The sequence below is a fragment of the Neofelis nebulosa genome, chromosome 3 (assembly GCF_028018385.1).
Source record: "Neofelis nebulosa isolate mNeoNeb1 chromosome 3, mNeoNeb1.pri, whole genome shotgun sequence".
In the NCBI taxonomy this organism is placed as follows: Eukaryota; Metazoa; Chordata; class Mammalia; order Carnivora; family Felidae; genus Neofelis; species Neofelis nebulosa.
In genome coordinates this window covers 75,481,351-75,496,253 of record NC_080784.1, presented here as the reverse complement: position 1 = coordinate 75,496,253, position 14,903 = coordinate 75,481,351, and the positions used below count along the sequence as shown (strand labels likewise).

At 37.3% G+C, this 14,903-nt stretch overlaps 1 protein-coding gene across 1 annotated transcript in view; it reads left to right on the top strand.

Moving 5' to 3' along the window:
• Positions 1-13,281, top strand: part of MND1 (meiotic nuclear divisions 1) — a 65,724-nt gene extending 52,443 nt beyond the window's left edge. The window contains exons 7-8 of the mRNA XM_058721124.1: positions 4,570-4,614; positions 13,035-13,281. Of these exons, the coding sequence (XP_058577107.1) occupies positions 4,570-4,614; positions 13,035-13,141 (152 nt within the window). The 3' untranslated portion in view covers positions 13,142-13,281. The remainder of the gene's footprint in view (positions 1-4,569; positions 4,615-13,034) is intronic.
• Positions 13,282-14,903: the final 1,622 nt, after the last annotated feature.

Below are 14,903 nucleotides of genomic sequence, written 5' to 3'. Positions count from 1 at the left end.
TCTACAAAGAAAGTATGGTTTATGCACAGAAACATACATGATGTTGGATTGTTAGACACAGACTTTTAGTCAACTATTTTAAATATGTTAAAAGAGCTAAAGAAAAACATGCCTAGAGAACTAAAGAAAGGTCTGAGAATGATATCTCACCAAAAAGAGAATATCAGCAAAGAGGTAGAAATAAAAAGGAACCAAATGAAATGCTGGAGTTGAAAACTATAATAACTGAAACGAAAACTTCACTCGGGATTGATTAATAGCCAAATTGAACAGGCAAAAGAAAGAATCAGTGACTTGGAGATAGTTCAGTTGAGATCATTCAGTCTGAGGAACAGAAAGAAAAAAGAATGAAGAAACATCATTGGAGTCTCAAGAGGCCTGTGTCATGGCGTCACGAGTGCCAACATATATAATGGAAGTCCCAGAAGGAGAGGAGGAGAGAATGGGGCTCAAAGAATATTTTAAAAAGTAAAAGCTGAAAACTTCTCAAATTTGATGAAAAACATTAACCTATACATCAAAAAAACTTAACAAACTCCAATTTAGGACAGCATCCAAAAAAATGCACATAAAGACTCATCATACTCAAATTGTCAAATGGTAGAGAATCTTGAAAGCAACAAAGAGGAGGTGATTCATCATATACAAGGAACCTTCAATCAGATTAACAACTTGTTTCTTATTAGAAAGCATAGAGGCCAAAGACATTGTGATGACATATTCAAAATGATTAAGGGGGGAAATAACCATCAACCAAGAATTCTATATCCAGAAATATTTTCCTTCAAAAATGAAGGAAAAGTAAGGTACACAGGTAAACAACTGAGAGAGTTTATTGTTAGCAGACCTGCCCTAAAAAATATGGAAGTCTTTCTCATTGAATTGAAAGGACACTGCATAGTAACATGAAGAAACACTGGTAAAGTTTACTTCATAGGTAAATATAGAAAACAGTATATATCTATTTTTGTTTGTATCTCCTTATGGTTCTCCTATTTTATTTAAAAAACAGCTGCATACACAAAAATGGTAATCCTCTTTTGTTGGGCAAAAAATATATAATGTAATTTGTGACAAAAACAGCATGATTGTCTTAATACACAAAAAAATATTTGACAAAATCCAGCACCCTTTCATGATACACTCAACAGACTAGGAATAGAAGTGAACTTCCTCAATTTAAAAAGGGCATCTACAACAAATCTACAGCTAACATTTTATTGAATAGTGACAGGCTGCATGCTTTCCCCAAGGATGACCTTTTTCACCCCTTCTTTCAACGTTGTACTGAAAATTCAAGACAGCCCAATTAGGCAAAAAAGAGAAATAAAAGCATCCATGTTGAATAGTGAGTGAGGTCAGCAGGCTATAGGATACAAAAAATCAATATACAAAAATCACATGTATCTTATATACTAACGAACTATCTGAAAATAAAATTTTAAAAGTTCATTTACAATAGCACCCAAATGAATGAAATACTTAGGAATAGAATTAGTCAAGGAAGTACAGTATTTGTTCTGAAAAGTACAAAACATTGAATGAAACTAAAGACCTATATAAATAGACATTCTGTGTTTATAGTAAGACTTAACATTGTTAAGGTGGAAATACTCCTCAAATTGTTCTGTAGATTTAATGTAAAACCTATCAAAATACTAACCGCTTTTTTGTAGAAATTAGTAAGTTGATCATAAAATTCATATGAAAATATAGGAGACCCAGAATAGCCAAAAAAATCTTGAAAGAGAACAACAAAGTTGAAAGACTCAAATTTCCCAACTTCGAAACTTCTTACAAAGCTACAATAATCAAGAGAGTGTGGTGCTATTGTAAGAACAGACACGCAGGAACACTTGGCTGGCTCAGTCAGTAGAGCATGCAACTCTTGATCTTGGAGTTGTGAGATTGAGCCCCACGTTGGGTTTAGATTACTTGGGGCGGGGGGGGGGGGGGGAGACATACTGGTTAATGAGAGGTTAATAGAATTGAGAGTCCAGAAGTTAACCCAACTGATGTTTAAATTTTTTTTTTTTTTTACTGTTTATTTCTTTTTGAAACAGAGACAGCATGAGCAGGGGAGGGGCAGAGAGAGAGGGTGACAGAATCTGAAGCAAGCTCCAGGCTCTGAGCTGTCAGCACAGAGCCCCATGTGGCGCTCGAACTCACCAACTGCGAAATCATGATCTGAGGCGAAATCATGATCTGAGGCGAAGTCGGACGCTTAACTGACTGAGCCACCCAGGTGCCCCTAAACCCAACTGATTTTTAACAAGGATGCCAAGACCATTCAGTCAGGAAAGAATAGTGTTTTCAACTAATGGTGCTAGGCACAACTGGTTATCTACATGTAAATGAATCCACCTGGACTCCCATCTCAGACCATATACAAAAACTAACAGATCAAAGACCTAAATGTAAGAAACTATAAAACTCTTAGTAGCAAACATAAGTGTGTATCTCTGTATTCTTGGATTAGGCAGCAGTTTCTTGGACAGGGCACCAAAGCTCAAACAACCAAATTAAAAATAGATCACTTTGACTTCATCAAAATTAACAACTTTTGTGTATCAAAATACCTTAACAAGAAAGCTAAAAGAGGGACTCCTGGATGGCTCATTTGGTTAAGCATCTGACTCTTGATTTTGGCTCAGGTCATGATTCCAGAGCTGTGGGATCCAGCCCCACCCCCAGCCCCAGGGCTCTGCACTGGGTATGGAGTCTGCTTAAGATTCTTTTTCCCCCTCTGTCTTTCCCCCAAATGTGCTTTCTCTCTCTCTCTCTCTCTGTCTCTAAAAAATGAAAATGAGGGGCGCCTGCGTGGCTCAGTCAGTTAAGCGGCCGACTTAGGCTCAGGTCATGATCTCGCGGTCCATGAGTTCAAGTCCCGCGTCAGGCTCTGTGCCGACAGCTCAGAACCTGGAGCCGGTTTCAGATTCTGTGTCTCCCTCTCTCTGACCCTCCCCCATTCATGCTCTGTCTCTCTCTGTCTCAAAAATAAATAAACATTAAAAAAAAAAATGAAAAAAAAAATGAAAATTTAAAAAAAGGTGAAAAGAAAATCTACAGAAATATTTACAAATCTTGTATCTGACAAGTGTCCAATATCCAAAATGTATATATGCATTTTTTTTTTAAATTACAACTGAACAATTAAAAAAAAATTAGAAATGGGCAAAGGATTCATTTTTTCAAGGAAAATATACAGATGGTCAATAAACATTTAAAAAGGTTCTCAACATCATTCGTTATTAGGGAAATGCAAATCAAAACCAAAATGAGATACTACTTCACCATGCTTTGGATGGCTATAATAAAAAAAATGGACACTGGGTGTTATATGTAAGTAATGAATCACTAAATTCTACTCCTGAAACTAATATTACACTATTTATGTTAACTAACTAAAAATCTAAATAAAAACTTGAAACATAAAAAAAAATTGGAAAATAATGATGGTTTTACAACCCTGTGAATATTCTAAAACCTACTGAATTGTACGCTTTAATATGGTGAGTTCTGTAGTATAAAAATTATTTTTCAATAAATAAATGTCATCATAATAAATAATATTTATGCTCAGTTGATCATGGAATTGTTACGTGCTGTGTAGATTAACTTGAAAGACATAGATACAGATACATTTAATAGCAAGATGTATAAATATAAATTAAATATTTCCTCCTCTGCGGCTACTGTATGACTTAAATTTTTTTAAGGTCAGGTTTATTGTGATCTAATATATATAATCTAAAATTCTTGTTAAACTCAAATTATTTTATCCTCTTGATGCTGTAAACTGAGAAATACATCTCACTTAAACTTATGTTATCTTTAAAGGAACAAGTAGAGGGGCGCCTGGGTGGTTCAGTGGGTTAAGCGTCCGACTTCAGCTCAGGTCATGATCTCACGGTCCGTGGGTTCGAGCCCCGCGTCGGGCTCTGGGCTGATGGCTCAGAGCCTGGAGCCTGCTTCTGATTCTGTGTCTCCCTCTCTCTCTGCCCCTCCCCTGTTCATGCTCTCTCTCTGTCTCAAAAATAAATAAACATTAAAGGAACAAGTAGAATAATAATGGACATTTATGAAAAGGAAATTGTTTACATTCATGACTCAGTGATTCAAACTAATTGTTTACAGTCATGGCTATTCATGACTAATATAATTGCAGCTATCTAAAATTTCTTTGGGGAGTTGAGCAGATTTGTGGGATATGATATGTCACAATTTGAGCTTTTTTTTTTTTTTTCCAACATGTTTTTTTTTTTTTTTGGACAGAGAGAGACAGAGCATGAATGGGGGAGGGGCAGAGAGAGAGGGAGACACAGAATCGGAAACAGGCTCCAGGCTGCGAGCCATCAGCCCAGAGCCTGACGCGGGGCTCGAACTCACGGACCGCGAGATCGTGACCTGGCTGAAGTCGGACGCTTAACCGACTGCGCCACCCAGGCGCCCCTGTCACAATTTGAGCTTTTTACATCGAGTTTTTATTTGTATAAACTTTTACTCATGTAAAAAATGAATCTGTAAGTAGATGAAGATGATGATTCACATATATATACTTTTTTTCAGGTCAAGCAAATCAAGTAGCCAAAGAAGCCGCTAACAGATGGACTGGTATGTATTATGGCACCGATAAGCTATAGTTAAACTTTCTCCACACTTACTATGATGACATGCAGAAGCAATTGTGCCTACTTCTGTTCAAGAGACATTTTCAGAACTGTATGTATTGTTTTTATATATTCAATCATTTTGTTTTCTTAAGGTTATTTTTTTTAAATCTTATGAATCATTTTCAAACGTACAACATATTTTTGTAAAACCAATGATTGCTTGGAGTTTAACTTTTGTGTAATTTTTCCTAGATAAGCCATTTGGGCTAATCACTTAACCTTCCTTATATTAATGCAAGATACTTTAAGAGTTTCATGGAATCTGAAAGATTTGTCTTCTTGCTAATGATAATAATAGCTAACATTTGTTGAGGGCTGACTATAAGCCAGGCATTGTAAAGAGTATTAAAGAGTATCTGTGGTGCATTCTCATTTTCTCTCTGCAACAATCTTGTGAGGTAAATAGGATTATCATTCCTAATTTTAGAGATGGAACTGAAGCCCACAGTGACACAGATGCTAGGCAGTGGAACAGGAATTAGAATACAGCTTTTCTGATTCCAGAATCCGAGCTCTTAACCCACTACATGATACTATCTTCTCTGTATACCTGCTTTCATATAAACGCCTCATTAACCCATTTGCCAACGGATGTATCCTCTGGTCTACACTAGAGACGTTCTAAGAAATGGGAATTAATAAGGCATTTTCTCTATGTCTTAAAGTTTAGAAGAAAGTTCATAAATAATGATTATTGTCATTTATATACAGGTATGATTAGTATTGTTAAAACCTGTCTACAAATTAACACTGAAGTTTTTCCAGTATTATAATGTAATGGTAATTGAATTTTACCATCCTGTTATAAGAGTCTATAATGCCTTCACATGTACTACTCATGCTTATTCTGTTTCTGTGGGAGAGTATGGGTAAGATTGTATTGATGCAGAGATCCAGAAAATTTAAAGTGACTGCTTTGAGTCAAAGGTGATTAGTCACTGGGTGTACAAAGATTTGCACAAGGTTTCCTGACTCCATGTCCAGGCCTCTGTATGTCACAAAATGTTTCAGAATCACTCTTCCTGGGGTGCCTGGGTAGCTCAGTCGGTTAAGCGTCTGACTTTGGCTTGAGTCATAATCTACCTGTTGGCGAGTTGGAGCCCTGCATCAGGCCCTGTGCTGACAGCTCAGAGCCTGGAGCCTGCTTTGGATTCTGTGTCTCCTTCTCTCTCTCTCGGTCCCTCTCCTGTGTGCGTGCGTGCATGCTCTCTCCCTCTCTCTCTCTCCAAAATAAATAAACATAAAATTTCTTAATAATAATAAAAAAAAGAATCACTCTTCCTAGGGGTGTCTGGGTGACTTAGTCGGTTAAGCATCTGCCTTCAGCTCAGGTCATGATCTCATGGTTCGTGGGTTCAGGCCCCACGTTGGGCTCTCTGCTGTCAGCGCAGGGCCCACTTGGGATCATTTGTCTCTCTCTGCCCATTCCCTGCTTGCACTCTCCCTCTCTCTCAGAAAATAAATAAACATTTTTAAAAAAAATTTTTAAAGCACTCTTCCTTGTCTATTTTAGAATTAAGTAGATTGATAAAATCAGTGTAATTGGCTCCTATAAAATTGCAATCTTGGGGCGCCTGGGTGGCTCAGTCGGTTAAGCGTCCGACTTCAGCTCAGGTCACGATCTCGCGGTCTGTGAGTTCGAGCCCCGCGTCAGGCTCTGGGCTGATGGCTCGGAGCCTGGAGCCTGCTTCCAATTCTGTGTCTCCCTCTCTCTCTGCCCCTCCCCTGTTCATGCTCTGTCTCTCTGTCTCAAAAATAAAATTGCAATCTTATTTATTACAAAAGTAATACATTTCATAAATAATGTAATGCTTTAGTGATAAGGAAAGAAGAGGGTAAAAACAGCAAGCTCCCATTAAAGAAAAGAGAAGAATGAAATGTATGTCCAGTAAGTATAAATAAATAATAAATACAGTGATATCATATGGATTTGAGAAATACAAAATTTTGAGTGAGAAAAAAAGGCAAGTGGATTAAAAATAAGACAAGAGTCACAAAGTGATTTCTCCCAATAGTTCTCAGCAAAACAGCTCAGTAAGCAGCAGGAACATGCAGCCTGTGTGCATGGTGGGAAGAACTTGACTTTTGCAAGGAATCCAGATTGTGTTCCTTATTTTTGCTGTATGACTTATTGAACTTCTCTGAACCTGCTTCTTCATTGTAGATTATATGTACTTTACATTTTGAGAGGATTAAATAAAAACAGTTTGTAAGCCCTTTAGCACAACATTAGACATAGAGATGAACAAATACTCCCCTTTTCCCATTCTCTTAAAAAATGCTTTTATTTTCCACTTGATCACAAACTTCCAGTTATGATGAAAAAAAGGAACAATTTGAACAACTTCTTTTTCCCCTAACGTTATTAGCTTAGAAAGAACCTGAAACTTTTTTTTAATGTTTATTTATTTTTGAGAGAGACAGAGACAGAGTGCGAACAGGGGAGGAGCAGAGAGAGAGGGAGACACAGAATCTGAAGCAGGCTCCAGGCTCTGAGCTGTCAGCACAGAGCTGGACATGGGGCTCGAACTCACAAACCATGAGATCAAGACCTGAGCTGAAGGCGGATGCTTTACGAAGGTGAAGGCAGACGCTTAACCGACTGAAACACCCAGATACCCGAACCTAAAACTTTTAAAATCATATAGGAAGAAAGATATTTTTAGCACAGCATAAACAGCTGTTAGGAACCATGTTTCCATCTGAAGTTACAATTTTCTCCTTCCAACAGAAAAGTGTTATGATAAGAATATGGAGTTAAAACAACTTGCACCTCAGAAAATCAACCTGTCTTCAAAACAAGCAAAAAGAAAACATCTTTAATACTTATAACCAGAGATTGTCCTGTAATTATTAGTTAAGGTTTGGTTTTCCTTTTTCCTAAAAAGGTCCTTAAAATGTATCTAGAATAGAGGATGTTTACTGTTCAGTAATTTAGTATTTCAGTTTTATAAAATGAGAGATTACTTTAGGATATAAATGTAATAGAAATATCACATCTAAATGATTTATGGCATTAAATATACTTTAAATGTGATTTAACAAATTTTATAAAACCTTCATAATTAACATACTGAAGTTATGACTGTGTGTGAGAGGCATCTTAGTGAATGGGGGGGGGGGAGGGGGATAGATGTTGTGAGATCATAAACAGAGTCATGCATGCTATTGCCATCCTGTTTCTATATATATACTGGGTATACCACCATAGAAATTAACAGAAATTCTACTAGTCTTGGGGGTCTTTCTTTAAGACAGACATACACACACCTATTTTCTTTTATCCATTTATAAAAATTTCTACATAACAGGAAAATTATTTGACAGGAAATCAGTTGTTAAGATTTTAGGTGACGTTGTCTTGAAGGTAGACATCCAGCAGCCCGAGATATGTTCTTCATCAGTCTTTTTGAATTGGTCCATCAAGCATTGTGGCTGGGCTTTTATATGTTCTTTTGTTTGTTTTAATCTTTGGAGGTTTAATTGCTTCTTCGCCTTTTGGCTAAGATCAAGTGTAATCTTTGGAAGTTTATAATAAAATGGTTTCTTGCTCTCATGCGAGCCCACACCTCCTTCGTACAAAGCCTGTAGTCTTACTGTGGTGAGTTCTTTCTGTCCTGATCCAGGTTTGAAGTTGCAGTGTTGTATCTGTTCTCTCATTTCCTGGAAATCTTTCTGTGCTTTTGGAGCCTGTTCTGGGTGCTGTGCACATAATACTTGATCTTTTCTCTTTAACATACATAACACTTCGGGATTATTTAGTAATAAATTGATTTTTCTCTCTCTAATCTTGTGTCAGCTTGAAGGCATAGGCTCTTTACATTATCAAGTACCTGTAATACACTTAATCCCTGTTTTATGTAGCAGTGGGTCCTATGTAAGTATTTGACTGTGATTGACAAGAATGGATGGTGATGCAGACACTAGTAAAACTAAACAGATCATTCTGGAGTGCCTCATGTTATTAGAAGTCTCTCTTAGGTCCTCATGAAAACTAAAGATTAGTTTTAAATTGTTACATAAAGATTCATTTTTTAATTTCTGTTGTTATTCGATTATACTTTAATTGAAAGAATTGGGGATATTTCATTAATGTTATTCTATTTGATGTAGTAGTATTCACTTAGAAACAAACTTCATTCCAAACATTCAGTTATCATTATTTGATACTTGGAATTAAACTTCCTAAAACAGTATTTTTAAAGGTGATCAAACTGCAGGTATTAACTTATTAAGGGTAACATAAAATATAGTCATACCTGACAGATATTGTAGGTTCGGTTCCAGAACACTGCAATGAAGTGAATAGTATAACAAAGTAAGTCAAATGAATTTTTTTCCCCACTACCTATAAAAGTTACGTGTATTAAGTGTGCAATGGCATTATGTCTAAAAAAACAATGTACTTACCTTACTTTAAAAATATTTTATTGCTGAGGCGCCTGGCTGGCTTAGTCAGGTGAGCATATGACTCTTAGTTTTGGCTCAGGTCTTGATCTTGCGGTTGCATGAGTTCAGGCCGCGCATCAGGCTCTGTGCTGGTGACCTGGAGCCTGCCTGGGATTCTCTCTCTCTCCCTCTCTCTACCCCTTCCCCACTCACACAGTCTCTCTCTCAAATAAAATAAAATAAAACTTAAAAAAAAATTTTATTGCTAAGAAATGCTAACTATCATCTGAGCTTTCAGCGAGTTGTAGTCTTTGCTGGTGGAGGGGCTTGCTTCCATGCTGATGGCCGCTGACCGATCAGGGCGGTGACTGCTGGAGGTCAGGGTGGCTGCAGCACTTTCTTAAAATAAGACAACAATGAAGTTTGCCACATTGATTGACTCTTCCTTTCATGAATTATTTCCCTATAGCGTGTGATGCTGTTTGCTAGCATTTTATCCACAATAGAACTTCTTTCAAAATTGGAGTCCCTGGGGCGCCTGGGTGGCGCAGTCGGTTAAGCCTCCGACTTCAGCCAGGTCACGATCTCGCGGTCCGTGAGTTCGAGCCCCGCGTCAGGCTCTGGGCTGATGGCTCGGAGCCTGGAGCCTGTTTCCGATTCTGTGTCTCCCTCTCTCTCTGCCCCTCCCCCGTTCATGCTCTGTCTCTCTCTGTCCCAAAAATAAATAAAAAACGTTGAAAAAAAAAAAAATTTAAAAAATTGGAGTCCCTTCTCTCAAACCCTACTGCTGCTTTATCAGTTAAGTTTGTGTAACATTCTAAATCCTTTATTGGTCATTTCAACAATCTTCACAGCACTTTCTCCAGTAATAGATTCCATCTCAAGAAATCGCATTCTTTGCTCATCCATGAGAAGTAATTCCTCATCTGTTGAAGTTTCATCATGAGACCGCAGCAATTTAGTCACATCTTCAGGCTCCACTTCTACTTCTAATTCTCTCCCTATTCCCACCACATCTGTAGCTACTTCCTCCCCTGAAGTCTTGAACCTCTCAAAGTCATCCTTGAGAGTTGGAACCAACTTTTTCCAAACTTTTGTTAATGTTGATATTTTGACTTTTTTCCATGCATCATGGATGTTCTTAATGGCATCTAGAATGGTGAATCCTTTCCAGAGGTTTTTAATTTACTTTGTTCAGATTCATCGGAGGAATGACGGTCTATGGCAGCTATAGCCTTCTGCAGTGTATTTCTTAAAAAAGAAGACTTGAAAGTCAAAACTACTCCTTGATCCATGGGCCACATAATGGATGTCGTGTTAGCAGGTATGAAAACAACATTAATCTCCTACATCTCCATCAGAGTTCTTGGGTGACCAGGTGTGTTACCAATGAGCAGTAATACTTTGAAAGGAATCCTTTATTCTGTGCAGTAGGTCTCAAAAGTGGGCTTAAAATATTCAGCAAACCATGTTGTAAACAGATGTGCTGCTGTCACCCAGACTTTCTTTCATTTATAGAGCACAGGCAGGGTAGATTTAACCGAGTTCTTAAGGGCTCTAGGATTAGGGGAATGGTAAATGAGCACAGACTTCAGCTTAAAGTCACCAGCTGCATTTGCCCCCAGCAAGAGAGTCATCCTGTTCTTTGAAGCTTTGAACCCAGGCACTGACTTCTCCTCTCTAGCTACGGAAGTCCCAGATGGCATCTTCTTTCAGTAGAAGGCTGTTTGGTCTACATTGAAGGTGTAGCCACCTTCATGAATTATCTTAGCTGGATCTCCTGGGTAACTTGCTGCAGCTTCTGTATCAACACTTGCTGCTTCCTCTTGCACTTTCATGTGATGGAGATGGCTTCTTTCCTTAAGCCTCATGAACCAACCTCTGCTACCTTCAAACTCTTGCTGCAACTTCCTCACCTCTCTCAGCCTTCACAGGAATGAGGAGAGTTAGGGCCTTGCTCTGGCTTAGGCTCTGGCTTAAAGGGAATGTTGTGGCTTTTTTTGACCTTCTGTCCAGAGCACTCACACTTTCTCCACATCAGCAATGAAGCTGTTTCACTTTCTTAATCATTTGTGTGTTCATCAGAGTAGCAGTTGTAATTTCTTTCAAGAACTCTTTGCACTCACGACTTGGCTGTCTGGCACAAGGGGCCGAGTTTTCAGCCTGTTTTTGGCTTTTGACACCCCTTCCTCATGAGACTTAATCATTTCCAGCTTTTGATTTAAAATGAGGGATGTGCAACCCTTCCTTTCACTTGAACACTTAGATGACATTGTAGGGTTTATTCATTGGCCTAATTTCAGTAATGTATGTCAGAAAAATAGGGAGGTCTGAGGAGAGGAGAGAGATGGGGGAACAGCCAGTTGGTGGGACCATCAGAACATACAAAATATTTAATTTCGCTGTCTCATATGGGTACAGTTTGTGGCACCCCAAAGCAATTACAATAGTAACATCAAAGATCAGTGCTCACAGATCACCATAACAAATATAATAATACTAATGAAAAAGTTTCAAGTATGTGAAAATTAGCCAAAATGTGACATAATAAATATCTGAAGTGAGCAAATGCTGTTGGAAGAATGGTGCTCATAGACTTGCTAACATACAGTTGCCACACACCTTCAGTATGTAAAAAACGCACTGTCTGCAAAGTACAATAAAATGAGGTGAGCCTGTGCTTCAGGCTGGGTGGCTTAAACAAATGAAATTTATTTTGTCACACTTGTGGAGGCTGGAAGGCCAAAATCAAGAGTTAGCTGGTTTGATTTCTTCCGAGGTGTCTTTGGCTTGTAGGTGGCCATCTTCCTGTGTCTTCACATGGTCTTTGCTGTGCATACTCATGATATCAGTGTATCTACATTTCCTTTTCTCATCAGGACACCGAGCAGATTGGATTAGGGCCCACCTTAACAAGCTCGTTTTAACTTAATCATCTCTTTGAAGACCCAGGTTCTATTCTTAGGTACTGGATTCTAGGACTACAATTAATTTGAATATGAATTTGGAGGAGGTGACACAATTCAGCCTGTGACACTCCAGAGGAACCTCTTCTAACCCTTCATCATCACTATCAATACAGCACTTAACATTTTGTCAAATATTCTGAACCAGAAAACTTCGCACCATCATTTCTTTATAAAACATGTTCATTGTAAAGGTGGTGTGTATACGTTAGAGAAAATGTGTGAAAAAAACACACAGAAACCTCACAGTCACCCCGTTCTCCAAGTGCAGGCACTGTGAGCCTGTTGGTATTATTACCCTGCTTCCCTCACTGCCTGAGCGGAGATGCCCTTCCAAAAGTTTAGATATTTAGATTGCTTTTATGCTTTCTTTTATTACACTGCTGTAAAGATTAACCATAAATCTTTGTACACAGTTTATTTTGTTTCCTTGGGATAAATTCTTTTAAGTAAATATAACACTTTTTTTCTAGCGGCAAAATGCATTTAAATCCCACCTAGAGGACAATAAGGCTACATCTATTCCTACCTTCGTCTAAAAATAGGCAAACTACCTTCTGTTCTCTTCACCCATTCTCCCTCACGCTGGACTGATTATCTGGAAACCATTATTATTTGTGGGGAAGGGAAAAAGGTCTGGAGAGAATGTGTACCCTCTGGGAACAGGAGCAACTGTAATTCCCGAGGTAACAGAGTCCCAGCCTGTGCTGTGGAAATGTGGAAGAGACACCATTGTTAGCCTTTCCCTGTTTTTGGATTATTCTTAACGCAGGTAGTCTTTCTGCTGGCAACTAACTTGCTGAATGTTTAAATATGCGATTTCGTTACTTAAAATACTAATTATTTTCTTCTGAAATTAATTGCCATGACTTTTGAAAGTACAGCAAAATTCTTATGTTGATACTTCTGAAAGTAATAGAAGTAACAAAAAAGAATATAATTATATTTGAAATGTTTTATGATTGTGTTTTCAATTCTTAAAAGTATTTCTCGATTTTCTTTATAGATAATATATTTGCAATAAAATCTTGGGCGAAAAGAAAATTTGGTTTGGAAGAAAATAAAATTGATAAAAATTTTGGAATTCCAGAAGACTTTGACTACATAGACTAAAATGTTCGATGTTGGGAAAGGATCTGTGTACTTGTGAATATGTGACTTTTAAAAATATTATCCAACTAAATGTACTGAATTGCCATTTACCTATAACTGTGTTGATCATTTTGTTGATTTTAAATAAAGTATAATGTGGAGATGTTTTTCACTCTTTTTGATCTATCAAAAGCACAATTATAACCATATTCCCAAGTGGTCATCAAAGTAGGTTTGTGCAAACAAAATCATCCACTTAAGTTGGGTTTACAGATGATTTTTTTAGAGATCAAATACATCATGACATGACAACATTTTTAAATTTCATTCAAATATTAAATATTGACAACTAAGGGTACCTTTGAAGGTTCTACCACCGACATACATGGACACATTAATGCTTGGAAATAACCTTTAAAACTTTAATGAGTGGTTTACTATTTTTCATTACTTGGTGGAAAATGCATGTGATTGATTTTCAGTGTGAGTCTCAGTATACTGCATCATATTTGCAAATTTCCTATAGAATAAAATGCAGAATGTTGGTATATTCAAGTTTAGAGTTAGGTAGTAATTCCTCAGTCCTGAAAACTACTTTCTTTTGACTTTTTGATGTCCTTTTACTGTAAAGAACAAACACCTGGCCCTTTGTCCTGATTAATGCACTTTTTAATTGGATGATATAGTAGTATTAGTATGGCACACATCACCAACTGGCATTCAGGGATTTTTGTCTTTCAACTACCTAAAAAAGAGTAAATTAAAAACAATGTCTGTCCTTTGTATATAATTTTTTTCCAATTCCGCTTGGGTATTTAAAGTATTTGTAGCACTCCAAGAAAAACTTACAGAAAAAAACAAAACTAATGTGTGCAATGCTCTTTACACACATGCCTTAATTTTTTTTCATACTAATTTTGATGTTCTTTGAAGTAACTCGAATGAGATACTCCATATATCTGAAATGACCCAAATAGCATCCGAACCATTTGTTGGTGAATCTGGCCTTTGTATTGCATAGAGTTACTCTGGGCCTTCTTAATTACTTCCTGGAGGTGGGCGGGAGCAAATTGGTCTATCTTTGTTCTCAAGGCTACTTTTATGTTGCCTTTGGGCAACAGCTCTTTTCACAGAAGAAAGTATTTGATATAAGAGACAAAGGACAAAAAATAAAATAACCCATCATAAGTCTTTCCCCAAAACACTAATTGTGGAAATTCCAAAATTTCTCACCATTTGCTATTTATTAGAAAATATAATTCTTTGTTTAAAGAGAAGGGATGTATGTTCAAAAAGGATGGCATTTCTAGTGATCCCTAAAAGATTTTATTTTATAAATATTTAGGCACCTTTTTGGAGGCACTTTAAAAATTGAAGTATAATTAACATACATTATATTAGTTTCAGGTGTATAATATAATGATTGGATATTTGTATACTTTGCAAAATGATCACCATAGTATATCTAGTTACCATCTGTCACCATATAAAATTACACAATTTTTTTTCTTGTGATGAGAACTTTTAAGATTTACTCTTAGCAACTTTCACTTTTGCAATACATTATTGACTATAGTCACCATGCTGTACATTACATCTCTCTGACTTATTTTCTAAATGTTTGTTTATCTTGAGAGGGAGTGCAAGTGGGGAAGGGGCAGCAAAAGAGGGAGGGTGAGAGAAAGAGAATCCCAAGTAGGCTCTATGCTGTCAGTGGAACCAGATGTGGGGCTGGAACCCACGAACCATGACCTCAGCAGAAACCGAGAGTCAGCCTCTCGAA